This window comes from Parasteatoda tepidariorum, chromosome 3 (assembly GCF_982258835.1).
Source record: "Parasteatoda tepidariorum strain Cologne lab strain chromosome 3, Ptep-v5.0, whole genome shotgun sequence".
NCBI classification, from domain to species: Eukaryota; Metazoa; Arthropoda; class Arachnida; order Araneae; family Theridiidae; genus Parasteatoda; species Parasteatoda tepidariorum.
Genome location: NC_141757.1, coordinates 11,337,022 through 11,355,232, shown reverse-complemented (window position 1 = coordinate 11,355,232; position 18,211 = coordinate 11,337,022). Strand labels below are relative to the sequence as shown.

The window sequence follows — 18,211 nt, the reverse complement described above, 5'->3', positions numbered from 1 at the left end:
AAAAAGTCAAGAAAAGTTAATTATATACAAATAAAAATTCAGATAGAAAAATTATGCAACTTGTGAGAAAAATAAAATCAAAAATATCTTTTTTTCTTCAGTATATTTAAATTCATTTCTGTAATACTATAAGCTTCCGGAGAAACTCAGGGGCTCCTATGTTATATAATATTTCTCAACATATTTTGTTGTTTGACAATTTCTGAATCAAGAACATCCAGTTCTGTTGCAGCAGTTTCCGTCAATTTAGATTTTCTTAATTTCAAATCATCTATCTTTTCTTTCATTCGTTTTCTATAAATTTCAGCTTTTTTATTCTTTTGTTTTTTGGCTTCTAATGCATGTCTCCATCTTGTTCTAGATCCTTTTACAGCATCTAGCATTTTTTCATTAATGCCTATGTTTTTTATTCCACTTATAAATGAAACATAATCATACACACGCCTTTGTGAAATAATAGAGTCTTCATTGAGGTTTTAAACCAATAAGTTTTAATTGATTGAAACCCCCTCTTCGACTGTTGCGTTACCATGAGAGAGGATAAGAAAAATTTTTATAACCTCCCACAAATTTTCACATTTTTTTTCTCTGAGCAAATATTTCGAAAAAAATTATCTCATCTCTTTTGCTCTTCTTTTTTTTTTGGCAGCATCACAAAACAGTAAAAATTCCTTTTTTGATTTTTCTGCTGTCGTTTCAGCTACTACTGTCTGTAAACCAGTTATTCACACAGAGAGCAATAAACCTAGCAACCCTATCAAAAATTCTTTATCATTGGATAAACAGGAGGAAAATTGCTTACAGGACAGGTTCTACCAGGGAAAGAGGAATGTTATTATGAGGAAATTACATATTTTGAATTACAGAATTTTTCCTTGAAACTTTATTTGTGTCTGTCAGTCTTTGAATGAGCTATAGTTTTTTTTATATTTTCCTAACTTTATGAATATGTAAGAAAAATCCTGACTTTATGAATGTGTAAGAAAAATCCTGACTTTTTAGCTTAATTTTAGAATAGCCTGACTTTTGCAGGTTTTCCTGACCGTGTAGGAACCCTGTTCAAACGTGGCTAAAAAAACACCACAAGTACAAAAAAGCCTCCTTTTCCTGAAAATAGTTGCTTTTTCAGGCAATAAAAAGTTTCCACAGTAACCACTTGCCGAAAATAGTTGCATTTTAGTCGACTGTGGCAACTCTGAATATAGTGCATTCGAACAGCTAGTTTAAGACGGAAGGATTTGAAGCAATACAATCAAACTCTGAAATCCAACATCAAGTGTAATACAAATACCACAATAAATAACCCAGGGACAACAAAAAGTATTAAAAAAAAAGAAAAAAAAAATTAAAGTGAAATCTCACTACTAAAACAAATTTAATGTCTATTTTAAAGAAAAAGATATAGAAATTAAGCATACCATCCATATCATTTTCTTCACATTCCATAGCATCACTTGCACCTAAAATAGAAAACCAAATACATGAAATAAAATTTTACATATATAAGTATTATATGTATATATATAATGGTATAAGTTACAATCATTAATATTAACATATTTTATCTTATATTATAACAGTCGTCGAATAGCAGACTAATTTTTTTTGGGTTTACGACTATTAATATTGAACTCTGTAGCCTTGTAATTTTAAACCCAATCCAGAAAACAAGAGAACTCCTGGATCAAGTATATTTTATTTTATAACCTGCGTTGAACAGATGACTCAATTTTGGTATACGACTACTAATGTTTAACTCCGTAACCTTGTAATTTTGAACCAATCCAGAAGACAAGGAAACTCCTAGACCAGTACCCCCAGAGATATGGAGGACTTTGCGACCAGACAGGTTTAACATGCACCAGCCACCATTTACTGCACGGAGAGTCTTTAGTAGGCAGGGATCAATATATTGTAAATAAAAAAAAAAAAAACTACCATACTTTACCTTACTGGTGAGTGAGCAACAAAAGATTGCTAAAAATGGAGGAAAAAAATAAGTATTGTACACGGAATAAAACAGCAAGTAGGAATTCTATTTTCTGTGATAAAAATTAACTATCGTTCTTAGAGCCTGTTTTATGAGAAAAATATAAAGCTTGTTTTTTGTTGAAATAAATAATTCTTTCCTCAACAAAGAAAACAAGTCATTTGATTTAACAGAATTGTTAAATAAACTAGCAAACGTGCAAAAAATAATGGAAAATCAAAACATACTGAAATAGATATAGAATTTATAATTATTATTTGTATAGCGAAATAGTTTTATGCAATAAAAAATTTCCTCAGGGATGCCTCCCTATGCCCTTTCATAACTAAACTACAACTCTAAAAATTATGCACCAGAAAGTGATAATTGCCTATAGCCAGCTTTGCCACAGAAAAAAAAAAAATGAACAAAATAGTTGCTTTTAGTAGCCTAAAGGATGAAAACAGTTGCCAAAATAAATAAATAAATTTTTTCAACAATATGACTAGAATTTTAATTATTATATACCATGATCAATTTGCTGTAAAATATGATAATTTTAAAACTTTAAGTGTTTTAGCACTAAATTATTTTTTGTATATTTGAAGAAAATTAAATCCTTTTAATTATTAGATTTCATTCAAAAAAATACTTTTTCTAAAATTTTTTCTCTTTTAATCAATAGTTGATTTAGCACATATATATATATATATATATGAGTGCATTAAATAGCGATGACTCAAAGTTGCAATTAAAAATTTTCAATTTTTTTTATTTTTTAAGAAAAAAAAATAATTGTGTTCAGAAGTTCTTGCCGACTGCAGGTTGTCAACCCAATTTATGCTAAAAACAATTGCTAGGAGTACAGAAAAGCCTCGTTTTCCTGAAAATAGTTGTTCTCAAGCCTTTTCAGGCAATAAAAATAAAAAATTTTTTTCTTCCTTCCATAATCGTCTCGGGTAAAAAAGAGTTGCAGATAAGTAGCCTAAAAAATTTTAAGATAAAAAATTGGGAAAAATGGGTACCATTTTTGTAGAAATGGGGAACCAAGATAGAGCTGATCAATATTAAACATATGTACTCTTTATAATCATACTATTCTAATTTAAATTATTAAAAATAAAATGCACTTAATAATTAAAAAAATAAAATCCTGTGTTTTCCCTGTAAGTATTATACACAATATATTATGAGGAAACAAAAAAATCACTGTGCTCTTCTCTGAGTTATATTAGTTTAGCTATACTAGTTTTAATTGCTGGAAAAACTTCTTAAGGATTACTTAATGCTGCTGGAAAAATAAGGAACAGAATAAATAATGCTATAGTAAATGAATTAGTTTAAAATGGCTGAAATATCATCTTCAAATACTCAACAGAATGCACTTAGAGTGGTTACCACTTTTGAAAAGACGAAAATGAGAAACAAAATTTCCTAATTTCTTAAGAAAAACTCAAAATCCCTTGCATTTTTCATGTTATTTTAGGTGATTCTTAAATTCCCTGTATTTTTCAGGTTTTTCCTGTGGAGTGGCAACCCTGTTGAAATGATTTTGGTTAAAAATTCTAAATATTTTATTACATTTTTGGAAACCCAGTCTAATGTTATTTGAAAATAGAGTAAAAAAAAAAAAATTGAATAGAATATGCAATAATATTTTTTAGTTTAACTGATAATACTGGAGTGTTAATAATTAATAATAGTATTATAAACCCTCTAGTATTACAATTTTAATATTATATGTGTTATAAAATAGACATAATTCATTGATCAAAACATTTACAAGTCTAAGGATTTTTTTAAAAAATATTACCAATATTTGTATCTTTACCAGCAGTTCTTTTTCTAGTGGAACGGCTAGGAGTAGTGTGGAGTTCTGGAATAAAAATTTAAATTTTGAAAACTACATAAGACTATATTAAGATTAAAAAACTAATTTTTTTTTAAAAAACTACATTACATTAGGGGAAAAAGAACAAACTTACCACTTTCAACGAGTGAATCAGGCTTTAGTATACTTTTTCTATTTTTGGCAGTACTTCTCTTTAGAGGAGTCAGCATAACTAAGAAAAAAAAATCACTATTAAACAAGTGTTTAGCCAAATCTATCAACAAAAAATAAGCACATTTTAAGCACTCAAAAAGTACTTTTGAGCACTATATACATTAACAAAATGCAAAATAATTTTCAAAGAGCTCTTTTTTTCTTGATTACATTAGCCATTAAAAAATGATCAAGAGATTTTCCGATTCGATTTTAGAGGGTGGAAAATGAAGCTTGAAATTGAGACAGGTTCTGTGTTCCCACTGCTCCCTCAACTGGAACATTTGCTCCTGCACCCCAAAGTCAAGATAACTGGGGTGGGCATAGTAGGTCTTGGCTCTTAATTGGCTGTTGCACCACTGAATTTAATTTGTATCAAAAATGCTCAGATTATCATACATTGTTTTATCAGGGACTATAAACAATCCGAAAAAAAAAATCCATAGATTTTATCAAATTTCCATGCCTTTGAAAGAAAAGGCTTTATGTAAATGGACGAAGGTAACGTATAAACTAATATCGTAAAGACACGGAGAAAAAATTGTGATAAGTACATTACAATGATTAACTTAAATCATAAAAGCTGTTACCTTTTACTTGCTTCATGGGAGTTGACTTAAGAACAGTCGAATTTCTAGCTTTGATTCTATTAGTTCTTGCTGACACACCTTCTGCAAAAACAAAATATTCATATAATAAAATGATTTAAAGATATGAAAAGACCACCGGAACACATATAATAACAGAAATAAACTAGAGATGTAGCAAATATTCGGCCACTATTTAGTATTTTGTCAAATAATCGTTAAGTATGTTTCGGTAATTTCTTTTTCAATTTGAATAGATTTAACTGTTTCTCTTACCAATTTCTTTGAAATATATATATATATATATATATATATATATATATATATATATATATATATATATATATATTAAAAATTTCATTAATAAATAAAAGAAACTAAAACAAACATGGTTTTTAAATATCCAGGTATATTTCTGACAACATGGGAAATTCGAATCACGCATATGAATATTTAATTTTTAAAGCAATGATTCCATCGCTTTTTTTTTCTTCTGGGGGTTCCACAGTTTTTAAAATTCTATCTTTTTAAAATGATATTATTTATTACTACTACCGAATCTAGAAACAAAGCATGCATTTAGTAACCCCTTTTTTGAAGAGTCCGATTCTCGTGATTTCACTGTCAATTGTTTTTCAGTAGTTACAGTGACAAATTTCACGAAGTTTTAACAATTATTTTTTAATGTGATGAGATGATTTATGGAAGGCCAAAAAGAAACTAATTAGTGTATTTTTCTACAACAAAATGTGAGAATATCGTCCTTGATATTAGAATAAAAAAATATTACATATTCATTTGAAAAAAAAAAAAAAATTCTATACAATCTTATTTTATCCAAATAGGTTTTGTTTTTTTTTTAAAACTTTCATAAACACATTGTTTTTTTTTTAAACTTTAAATTAGTAATATGTACATTTGCTATTATTAAAGGTATCTTGGAGAAAGATAGTAATTCTAGAGAGGTTCGTTGCAGAAAACCAAAAAAAATTCTGCCACAGGGGTCGCAAGATTATTGGAACTTTAGAAACCACGAGAAAATCAATTTAATTACTGCAAAAATAGTGAAAAAAACAAGCCTGATAGATATTAGTTTGGCTGCTATTATGATCCATTTACCCCTTTTACAATGATTATTTAATATAGATAACTTTAAAGAAAATTTGGAATGAACATTCAACATTAAAAAAGGAAAAATATTAATTTGCTGAATAAAATTTTATAATTATGTCCATCCTAATAAGGTTAAATTGAGAGTAATCAAAGAAACTAGTTAAGAGGAATTAAATGGTTTTGCAAAAAATGGTGACTCTGAATAATTTTTGAGCTTTCTCAATTTCTTCATTTGCATAATATAAAAAAATTAGGAAAGAATGAGACAAAAAGATCAAGAGAAAAATGATGGTTCTTTCAGGCTTAACCAGTTTTTCTGTAGAAATTTACGAAGGATTTTATCTTTTCTTTAGATTTATATAGAAAAGATGCCTTTCTCGTGCACCGGAGTAGAAAGAAAATGCACATGAATTCTCTATTCTCATTTGAAAAAATAAAAATAATGAAATAAAAATTTTTTTTTCTTTCTTCTGTAGAAATTTTCGTTCTATTTTTTAATGCAGTTATTACTACTGATTTACCCATAACTTTCAAAAAATCTGATATTTTTAATACAATATTATAACTGTATCTCAAAATGAAGACACACATTTAGTGACCACTTTTGAAGAGTGAAATTTGCGGGATTTTGCCATAAATTTTTTTCCCCAGTACTCACTGCGACATACTTCACAATTTTTTTCAAAGTGATGATGAATTACAAAGTGTGAAAAAGGAAATAATTAGTGTGTTAAATTCCTACAAATGTGAGAATATCACTTATAACATTAGGAAAAAAAAAATATTACCTATTCAATGAAATTTTTTGCTGTTGTTCTGATCCGACTTTTTAAAATTCATTTATTTTTCGAAGTTAACACTTCTGTTACTTTAAATTAGTAACATGTATATTTGTTAATTTTAAGCATCTTGCAGAAAGATATTAGTATTTGAGAGGAATGTCGCAGAAAGACCGAAAAAATTCTGCTCCAGGGCACTAAGTATAGTATTTAATAAAAAAAAATTCTTCTCGGAGGAAAAATATAGAAGAGAAACACGTAATAATGATAGAAAAACATGTAATTTCAAACTTAAAAAAAAAAAAAAAAAAAAAACACTTTAGTACATACCAAGGATTTCTATCTCCTCCTCATCGTCCTGATCTGTCGTGTTGGAACTTTCATCTAAAAATAATAAATACTTTAAGAACATATAAAATCTTTTACATTTGATACAAAAAAGGGACGAAATAAAAAGTAAAAATCAGTTTTAAAGTAAACGTCAGCTGGTACAGAGACAGTTTTACATTCATATGTTATTCACTAAAAGGTTTGATTGTTTCAAAAAAGAAACAAGTGTTTTTGGTGTTTTACTTGCTCAGTTTAGGAAGGGGAAAAGAAACAAACTAACTGAACTGATTGGTACAATTAAGAAATAACTGCTTTGTTGAACTCAAATTTTGCTTTAGGAAAAATGTTGAATGGATGCATGATTTTACAATAGTAAAATGAAATACGCTCTCTTTTTTCAGATGGAAAACTTTAAGCACTTTTTTAAACTTAGCGAGTGTTACATTTATTCGGTCACTAATGCTCCAATCACAATTCCTTAACTACACTCTCACTGGTGCATCACAAACTAACGCATCTACTTCAACAAAGACAAGTCACATTTCCACTGTTGCACTTCTAGCAAACATAGCAAAGGAGTTATACATGGGGACACAGCATGTCCTTCAACGGCCAGAGAAAAATCAAATTTAAACTTAAAAATTTTAGAGACTTTAACCACAGGGTTGAAAAAATATTTATTACCTTCTTCCATATTTTGTACTTCAGGTTTCTTTGGATAGGGGTTTCTTTTAATGAGAGCTTTGTTAGGTTTAGGTGGAGAGTTTCGAGGCATCTCAGAGCTTTTAGAAGCATCATCCGGGGAATAACCTGTTGAATACATTTTTAAATAATATAAAATGTTATTCGTAGAATTCAGAGAAATAGATACTAATATAAGATCACAATTTCTAACTCCACAAGTTAAAAAAAGTGTTATTCAAAGATTTCTAAGCTGTAAAACTATTTAACGATCTTCCATTTTGCAATTTTTTTTATAGAGGAATCAAGAACATTTTGGAAATTTCTTCATAAAATAACTTCCAAATAGCGAAGTAAATTTTCTATTTAATGGCCTTTTCTTTGAGATTTACTTTCCCTATTCTCCAAAATATTTCAAAGGATTTAAAACTTGCTAACACATTTTGTAAGGGGAAATGACCTTGAATTGATTTTCAAAGCGACTAAATTTTTAGAGAAAGTAGTAAAATCCCCTTCTGTTTAAATTTTAAACGAAAAACTCAGACAAAATTACTTTCATAATAAATACAAGTAGCTTTTTTTGGTTGAAAATGTATGTAGCATGATAGTGTAACACTAATGCTTTTCTCTATTCTTCCTTACCACGCAGAAGGGATCGGCTAATTAAAAAAAAAAAAAAAAAAACTCACTATAATAGGGTGTCAGCGACCAGTTAGGCTTACAAGACAGCACCATCTAACCAGCTCATTTCATTTTTAACAACTCCGCGAAAAAAAGCTCACATTTATATGGCGTAAGCGATTGGGTGGTTAGGTTAACCACATCTGACCAAACACGTGCTACCTTTTTCTAAAAGACAGCTGGCAGAAAAGTTCCTCTTTTCCATAGATTGCAACGAGAATGAGGTTTGCATGAGAACTTGCTTTTTTTTAAATGTATTTTGTGAAACTACTGCTGTCCCAAAGGTTAAATTTGAAGGTACTGCTAAACGGCAGTGAGTTTGCCCTGGACAAACCCCTGAGTAGTCAATTGAAAGGAAAAAAAAATTACTTTATAAATATCTATTGCAGGTTGATTGATTAATTATTGACAGTTTAGAAATTTTACAGAATGGTAAACTGAAGTGTCAAAATGAAATTTGAGGCCTTATTAATAAAATTAGGGCTTTTTAAAGGATCACAGTACCTTTGGGTCTTTTAAATAAGGGATTTTTTAAATAAAAGTAAAAGAAATGATTTAGTTGTTTTACATGTACACTTGGCAATCTAGGATTGTCAACTTTCAACACTTTATAGAAAAATTTCCTCTAGTGGTAGCTAAGTTTATGCTTTAATGCTTGATTCCTAGTTTTATAAATTTGATTTAAAGTTATTTTCCACACCACTACATTTAAAAAATTAAAAGATCATACGAAACATCATTTTGCTCAAGCCCCTATGGCAGAATTTTTTCTGGTTGGGATAAACCCTACCAGCAAGGTTGATACATTTCTAACCGCTATGTCAAAAACCGTTTTTGATAAATGACAAAAACTCAAAATTTTGGGGTAAAGATTCTCAGCTATTATAAATATGAAGTACTTATAAATAAACGTATATATAAAATTATTAGAGATTAATCAATTATGTTCTTGAATTATTTTGGTATTAAACTTTCTTCTTGCATTAAATTTAATTTGTATGACATTGTCAAAAACCGAAAATTTGGGGTAGAAAACATTAAATTATTTTGAATCAAAGTGTGTTAAATTGAAATTTTTACAATCTGTTCATTTGTATAACCATTGATACATATAATATTGAATAAAAAAGATATTAATTGTATTAATAATATTGATATTAATTAAAAAACCTAGTGGATTATTTTAAAAAACCCAGTGGAAGAATAAGAGAAGTGACACTTTCAGAATGAAAAAGTTGCTTTCAAACTATTTTATTACCTATTAGAACGCAGGACCACTAATCATTTACCACTGCCTAATTTGAAATAAAAATCAGGCAAGTGCACTAAAAACTGATGTGGATTAGTTATAATAAGATTGAAGTGAACGCAAAAACAGTTCTGTTACATTAAACATACCCATAATGATGCAAACACTTTTTGTTATTTTCTCTGATTCATTAAAGGCCCTAAAAATTTCACTTACCTGGTTCTTCCATCAAGCTTTTTAATTGTGTCGGTATATTCTTTTTAGTTTTGAGCATGATTTCGTAGTGTTTCTCAGGACTTACTTAGTGGTTCTTAACTTTTTAAAAAATTCAATTCAATTAGTAATTGATATAAATGATTTTAATATTAACTTAATGGTTATTGGCTCATATTAAAATATTTATAGCTAAAAATCTAGTTTTTATCATGTTTTAAGGGGAAAATGATATTTGCCCCCCAAAATACGGCCCTGAACCAATGGAAAACAAATATTACCGTTTTCATCTATTTCTTCATCTGATTCATGGGTTTGAGGTAGGAGTGAACTGAGTACTAAAAAATAACAGAAAAATATTTAGTTTGAACTAAAATACTTAATTGCTGAAAAAAATGAAATATCAGCAAAATCATATTTTTCTACCATAAAATGATTACATGTAATGTTCAGTAATAAATATTTTTTTTACAAAAAACTACTAATGCAAAAATTAGAGTTTAAGGATTAAAAAAAATTTATGTTTCTTTGTTTTACATACATACATTTACAAAAAAAACTAAAAAAAAATAAAGCTAAAAAAATAAAAAAAAATATAATAATAAAGAAACCAAAAAAAACCAGAATGAAACGTACTATCTGCAAACTCAGCTCTTGATAAATAAATGATTTTACACCTAAACTGGTAAAGACAAAATTTTTTGTAAATATTCCCGACAAGCATAAATTATGATTAAGTTGCCTGCTTATTATTTTGGTTCAGAGATCAGTGTAAGAAATATTTTATTTGTCTAGAAAATATCTCCTGTGGAAATATCTGTTCTTGTAAATGAATTCTTTTTGTATTAATGTATAAATGATTCAAATGAAGGTATCAAAATTTATGGATCTCAGTGAATGTATCTGTGGTAGGTATGCATGTGTCTATATCAGGGTGAACAAAACAACAAAAAATAAGTACTTTTTAAGCACTCAAAAATATTTTTCAGAACTATATACTGTAACAAAATGCAATTTTCATAGACTTTACATGTTTGTGATAAAACAACTAGTTTTTGACAAATAATTCTTGTCTTGATTATATTAGCCACCATAAAAAGATTGAGAGATTTTTCGTTTTCATTTAAAAGGGTTGAAAATGAAGACTACAATTGAGAATATCTTGCAAAATGTAGCAGAGATGTACTTGAGAGTGCAAGAACCTCGTCAAACTCAGCTCAGTAGACGAACACGTGAACTCACAAGTATTTAATCAAACCAGTAAAATTTTTGGTTCTTTCATACGCTATGGACCGATGTTAAGATGAAAATAAATAGATTGTGGTTGAATGATTGCGAAAATGTTAAATAGAACAATGTTAAAACGACGCTTCTGCATAATACGCAGCGAAAATTCACATGGTAAAGAAAAAAAAATCTAATTTTTGAAAAGGGAAAATTTTGCACTTTTTAAAAACACCCAATGGAAAAAAGCACCTTCAAAGGCTTTTAAAAAACGAAAATCGAAAGTATGCACCTTTAAGAACTTTTTAAAAATGCTATGCACCATGTACATTATCAAACTGCAAAAAATCACTTTTTTATTTCACTGCGTTTGTCCCATTTTACTACAACTTTATTATTTTTAGAAGAAACAGAGAGGCCAACTTGCTCAGCTTTGTAAAAAAGTATTTTCTTAAGGTAATGAAATTATTTTTTCCACCACTATATATCAAAAATTCAAAATACCTTAAGAAATTCTATTTCTTTGCATTTATCAAGATGACACTTTCAAAAAGTAGGTGCAATTATTTTCACTCTACAAGCTTTACTATTTAATTCGCTACCAATTTATAAAAAAAGTTTGAAGAAAGGGAAGCAGTTAGCATCTCTGTAGAAATCGTAAATAAAAAAATTGTGAAGTAACTAACATTAAATCAAACAAAATTAAAAGTGTACTTATTACATCAATGTTGCATTACTTTTTTTAGGGAAAGAGAAGAGAAATGGTTGCAAAGTCACAATTTCCGCATCTCTACTCTATCTTTCATTTTCTACTCTATCCGGGTGTGTAGCCAAATATTTCAACAAAAAATAAGCACTTTTTAAGCACTCAAAAATATTTTTAAGCACTATATACATTAACAAAATGCAAAAAAAAAAAAAAAAAAAAAAAAAAAAATTTCAAAGACTTTACAAGATCATAATAAAATAACTAGTTTCTGAAAGAACAATGTGAAAAGCAAGCTTTTGCATAACATGTGGCAAAAATCGACATTGTAAAGGAAAAAAAAATCTCATTTCTGAGAAAGGAAAATTAGGCACTTTTTAAAGAAGCTATGCACCATGTCTATATTATACAAAACAAGTAAATACTTACCAGGTAACTTCTTTGCTTTTGATAACAAAGAAAATGATGAATTTGAAGTTGCACCAGGAGATTCGGTTCGTACCTTGCGATTCTTTAAAGACTTTTTACCATCTAAAGATTTTGTTACAAAAAGACTCATTTTAATTAAAAATCACTAAAAATGTTCATATTTATCAATAGTAAAGAAATAAAAATACAGAAATAAGTAGTTATGGCTAGAATAACAAATAATTTATTTTAGATAGATAATTTCCAATAAATTCTCAATTTTTTTTTTTTTTTTTTTAAAAAGTGGCATATTCTAAAGTAATTAAAATTTAAAGTTTTACACATTTTTATTGGTATTTGAAAGTGTTTCAATGCTTTTTAGAGGCTGAAAAACCCTCTTAGTTATGATTAAATTTATTTTCAAAGAATCAGTCTTTTAGACACAAAATAATGTGCTTTAAACTTAAAGCAAAACCTTCTTTTTAACTATGTTTAACTGTGCTATGTTAATACTGTGCTCTTGTGTCACTTATATTGTGATTATGTATGTATGTTTAACTATGTAGTGAAAAGAGTGGACTAGACAAATATAAACATAAAAAAAAACTTTCTCTTACTTAGACGAAAATTATTAAATTGAATAATCAATAATGCAAATTTTTTGAAATATATATATTAACAAACCAGGTTTGCCACTCAAATCTGGAGGGAAAAAAAATTCCCTGTACATATTATCAGGGGTCTGTCTAGGTTTTCTGAGAGGTACCTATCTTGTGAAATATTAGACATAATTTGTGAAAAATTAGGAATTATATTAAAAAATCAACACAAAAATATGGATTTATTGTTTCTTAAGGGATGCAAAAATAAAATTTTAAGAAAAAGCATTTTGTGAAACTACCGTTTTTCCTAAGGTTGAATTTGTGAAGGTATCGCTAAACGGTAGTAAATTCGGCCTGAACAGACCCGTGATTATACACAATATATTAAGAGAAAACAACAATTACTGTGCTCCTGTGTGAGCTATATTGGTCTAACTATAATTATTAGTTTTAATTGCAGGAAAAACAGCTGAACATACTGAAATATCTTGTAGATTACGTTTTGAGTGGTCATCATTTTTTAAAAGACAAATGTAAGAAACACAATTCCCTGTTTGTAAAGAAAAAAAAAATCAAAATTCCCTGCAATTTAAGGTGATTTTTAATTTCCTTTTATTTTCCACATTTTCCTTGTTTTGCCTGTGGAATAGCAACCCTGCAAGCCAACTTCAGTTAATAAGTAATAGTTGTGATATAAATAATAAGTTGTGACTTCATCAGGGTTGGCAGGTTTTTGACATGTGACAGTTTTTGACAGTTTAAACCGTCACGTCAAAAACCTCATTGTCAAAAATGTCGAAAACCTATATTCATATGTGAAATTTAATTAATACATAAAATTTATATATTTTTTAAAGGATAGTGTTTCTAAATATGTTCTAGAAAAAATAAATTTAAAATTTTGAAGAAACACTTATATTTTGAATAGTAACCAAAATCTTGTACTTTTGAAAACTCACATCTTTTGTAATATTATGTATTCATTTTCATGTGTTATTGAAAATCTGCAGTGATATTATTAAGAAATTTATTTATAACCAAATTTAGTGTATAGTATAGATTATACTAAAAATTAGACATTTTTAAAGATAAACATTAGCAGTTTTGTACATTAGACATCTTCTTTTAAAGAAAAATCTTTTTAATATTTTTTTAAATCTTCTTAATAATCTTTTTAACATAAAACAATACAAATTTAAGTGCTTTCTGTTAAATACACAGAGTAGTTAGTGTCGATTTACAGTATATTCAGCCTATTCATTTTGCTGAATATGATATAGTTTTGTTGAATATCTAAATATTCAGCTGTTGAATAATTACTTCTTGCTTTCAAGATATGCATTATTTGTATTCTTAATACGAGTGGAGAAAAAAAAATTAAGAGATAAAAATTGTTTTAAAATGATAAGTGTAATAATTATACATAAATATAATAAACAATATGAATTATATTTATCATTATTCATAAATATAACTACTTTTAAATTCAAATTAACATACTGGAAAATAAAGATATTCGGTATAACATTAAAATTTTTTTTTTTATACACTTGTATCTTGTATCAAGTTTGTATTTATACAACATAACTTGTAAGTTCCTTATAAATATTAGTTATATGTTCCTTATATGTCAAAAATGCATAGTAATAAACTTTTAATTTTCTTAAGTATCAAAAAGAAAAAAAAATTTTTTAAATATAAATATTTAAACAATTTTTGTGCAAAATTTTTCTGCACATGCATTTGAATATAAATTTCTGAGATTTTAAATCTGTTATTTTACCTTAATTTTAATTAAAAAATATTTTAAAACCTGCTGATTACCTATAGTATAATTAAATTTCAATATAATGCATGGCAACTGTTGGTAGTTTTGAAGTTTATATATTTTCTTGGCAAACTTCAGTTTTTGACATTTTTGACGGGTTTTTGACAGTTTAAACCAGTATTATACCCTTGTCATGTCAAAAACCACTTTTTGACGTCAAAAACCCAACCCTGGACTTCATATAATAGAATCTAACAAAAAATATTGTAATTTTCACTATGAATGGCAGTGAATAAAAGGGTGAAACAAAAAATATATATATACTCACCATTTTGAAGTACTTTTTCATGCAACTTTGTTTTAGCCAATAAAATCTCAACATTCTCTAAAAAATTATTCCTCATATCTTCCAGCTGTTCTTTCCAAGAGGATTCTATTTCATCAAAAAGAGATTTCATGTGCACATAAATGTCGTATTTGGCTCTTGTAAACTGGATATCTACACTGAGCCTGTTGCCATCTTTTGAAGGAGTGTTCGTAGATCCAGGATCAGAAATAAGCGCAGACAGTTTGGAATCCAAAAGGCCCAGACAAGAATTGATGTCTTCATCGAAACCAGTCTTAAAATCTGCAGCGTGCTGTCTTAAGACCTCAAAGGGTCTAGAATCTTCAGGAACAGACATGATTAAAATGAAATCCTAAATAATGAAATATTGCAACATTATTTCACAGGGCAAGACTGGAAATAAATTGTTGTTCGATGGTTCAGGACCATGAATTGTATATCTCAAACAAGGTTAGGCTTTTGACGTCAAAAACCTGGCGCAAGTTTCTTTTTTGCCATTTTATTAGATACTAAATAATGCACAATACTTGCAATGTATACTAGCACAATAGTTGCATTATATACTTCTGTAATTATGATTTATACTATATATCACACATAAAAATGTTTCCAGAATTATTGAAACTATTTATTACTTTTATTAGTTTTTCTGATTGTAATTTTAATACTTTAAGACCCCTATTATAGCTATTTCATTTACAGATAATAAATAAGATTTGCAATCATTATCAATCAAAATATTGATTTTAATTATTTTCTATTACAATTCAATCTGACTTTTTAGATTAAATCTGCCAATAATTAACTGATCTCAACATATATTTTTTTTAAAATAATTCTCAAAAGTTGTTAATTATTATACTCAGGAGAGTAGAATATGTCTGACAGCAAGAACAAGGTTTTGGAGTTAAAAAAAGGCTGTTTTTTTTAAAGCTTAATTCAAACATTAAAATAATTTAAAGATAAATTTACATATTAATTGCAAGTGTGTTATTACATTTTCTTTCACCCTCATTATCAGTGTTTTCACTGCAGCGCGAGAATCTCGCATATTTTTTTCTTTTCTTGCATTAAAAAATTATTACCGCGAGAAATTCGCGCACTCTATAAATCAATTTCAAAATTCGCAAAATTCCTGCATTTTGGAAAAAGCTTCGAATTACGTCATTTAGAATCAAATCAGTTTCACTTTTCTTCCTGGATCTTCATTATTTTCAACACTTGCCCCGTTATCCAGCTTCCCTATTTACCAGTACTTCCCTATTTAGTAGTATTGTTCAGAACCTTTTCGAACAACAGAACACAACCCCTCCGAACCAGGGAACCCCTTTCAGAACACATTTCTCTGCAACCACGTGTTTACTGTAGGTATGGTTTTTCGTATAAGACGTTCAAATTTTTTAATGCACTAATGAAAGATGGACAAATACCTAGTAAAGGCAAAATCTTCAATGATGATGCAGCAAAAATATTCAATGCTTTAAAAAATATAAGACGTTAAAAATGTATTATAATAAAAGAAATGATTTTTTTTCCAAGTCCAGTTGTATTTTTTCAGTTTTTAGAAATCTCACTTAACTTTCTGAAATCTCACCCTGTTTTTGAGAAAGGGTGAGAAATTGTCACCCATTTTTTTTTCTATGATGAAAACACTGATTATGCAAATGTTTTAGATTGGATGATAAATACATGCTTGTGTATATATACAGGGGTCTGTCCAGGCCAAATTTACTACCATTCAGCGGTACCTTCACAAATTCAACTTTAGGAAAAACGATAGTTTTACAAAATACTTTTTCTTAAAATTTTATTTTTGTATCCCTTAAGAAACGATAAATCTATATTTTCGTGTTGATTTTTAAATATAATTTTTAATATTCACAAATTACGTCTAAATTTTCACAATATAGGAACCTCTCGGAATAACCTAAACAGACCCCTGATATAAAACAGATCCAGATTAGACTTATATACAGGGGTCTATCCAGGGCAAATTTACAGGGTTCCCACTCTATTTCAGAAAAAAATTCTCTGAGTTTTTCAGGAAAATTTAATTCTATTATTTGTAATGTGAAATATTAGATTTTCTGTGTAAAATAATATTAAATGAGGAAAGGAAAATTTTTGTTTGACTGAAATGAGAACCTCTTACAACAAATAGATGTAATAGATATTAGAATTATTTAACTTGAATAACAATAACTGATTACTGTTACTGACAATTTTAAGACTGTTTACTTTCCAGGTATGATATAGGAATATTCCAGGTTTTTGTAAAAAAATTGCATCTTTCCCTGACTTTTGGGGTTAAAATAATATTTCCTGACAATTCCAGGTTTTCCCTGACCCGTGGGAACCCTGATTTACTACCATTGAGTGGCACCTTAACAAATACAACTTAAGGAAAATACTTTTAAACAATTTTAAGCCCAAAATTTTACAAAAGCAATTTTTTTTTAGAAACATATGAAATTTACTAGTTCTAAATGATATTTATTTGTTGTGACAATATTTTAATATATTTTCTTATCTTACCACATTTATGCGTTGATATTTCAATAAAATTTTTAATTTTCACAATATAGGTACTGCTTACATAAACCTAGACAGACCAATGATATATATATAAATGTATGGAGCGACAATAGCTGTTTTATGCTGTGGAGAGAAGAATACTCTCGTGGTCTCGAAGTTTTATGATGCTTAAGTTATATTTTTTTTCTTGCTTAATAAAAGTTTATTGTAAATTCAAAGATGACTTTATTACGCTTGCTTAACATTTTCCACTACGCACTCCACTTTTCCAGGAAGAACAATTCACTTTTTTCATAGAGATCACACCCATACTTTCAAGTATTAATAGAATCGATTAGATATATACAACGTCTACCTTACGCTTAGCGAAATATTTAACTAACAAGGTTTTCATAAAAAGTGAAAAGTAACACCAAATGTCAAAGGAATAAAAAGAAAGCTTAGACCAGCCAACTTTTATCACTGATCCTACTAGTAGTCGAAAACAACAAACTACAACGACAACCTGTAACATTTTCGCTTTCATCACCTCCAGTTTTTAAAATCTGAGACATCATTAATCATTCTGATAATTAGATGAGTACATATCATAATGAGCCAGATAAGTAACTTACCTTTACATTCAAAAATTCGCAAATTTCAAAAATACTATACTATAATTGTAAACAGCATACAATACTTTTCGCTTTCGCGCAACCGCTTTTTTAAACTTTAATAATAAAAAAAAAATTAAAGAATTACTGTTGATGCCAAAACTATGTGAAAAATAGTTGATACAAATATAATTCGGTAGCCGAGAAGCCAACGTCACGCTCCAAAGGATGATGTTTTCTACACTAGGCGCGCTGCAAGCTTTTGACTGCCTGTATTTCCGGATAATTGTTTATAGCGTGTTTTGAGGCCATTTGGCTCACATAGTATTTTGAGACTCTCTTGACTAATACATCTTGTGTACGGACATTTATTACCTGATACA

The 18,211-nt window shown here is 28.2% G+C and overlaps 1 protein-coding gene across 6 annotated transcripts in view; it reads right to left on the bottom strand.

Moving 5' to 3' along the window:
- Positions 1-17,977, bottom strand: part of LOC107453016 (uncharacterized) — a 34,846-nt gene extending 16,869 nt beyond the window's left edge. Inside the window, exons 1-10 of one of the 6 annotated variants that reach the window (XM_087158783.1) lie at positions 17,850-17,977; positions 14,683-15,052; positions 12,006-12,107; positions 9,928-9,984; positions 7,507-7,632; positions 6,823-6,876; positions 4,604-4,684; positions 3,955-4,032; positions 3,783-3,845; positions 1,419-1,460 (exon numbers count right to left, since the gene is read on the bottom strand). In XM_087158783.1, coding sequence (XP_087014909.1) covers positions 1,419-1,460; positions 3,783-3,845; positions 3,955-4,032; positions 4,604-4,684; positions 6,823-6,876; positions 7,507-7,632; positions 9,928-9,984; positions 12,006-12,107; positions 14,683-15,037 — 958 coding nt within the window. In that variant the 5' untranslated portion in view covers positions 15,038-15,052; positions 17,850-17,977. The remainder of the gene's footprint in view (positions 1-1,418; positions 1,461-3,782; positions 3,846-3,954; positions 4,033-4,603; positions 4,685-6,822; positions 6,877-7,506; positions 7,633-9,927; positions 9,985-12,005; positions 12,108-14,682; positions 15,053-17,849) is intronic. The other 5 variants (XM_087158784.1, XM_087158787.1, XM_087158788.1 and 2 more) reach the window with 5 other exon arrangements.
- Between the last annotated feature and the right edge of the window lie 234 nt (positions 17,978-18,211).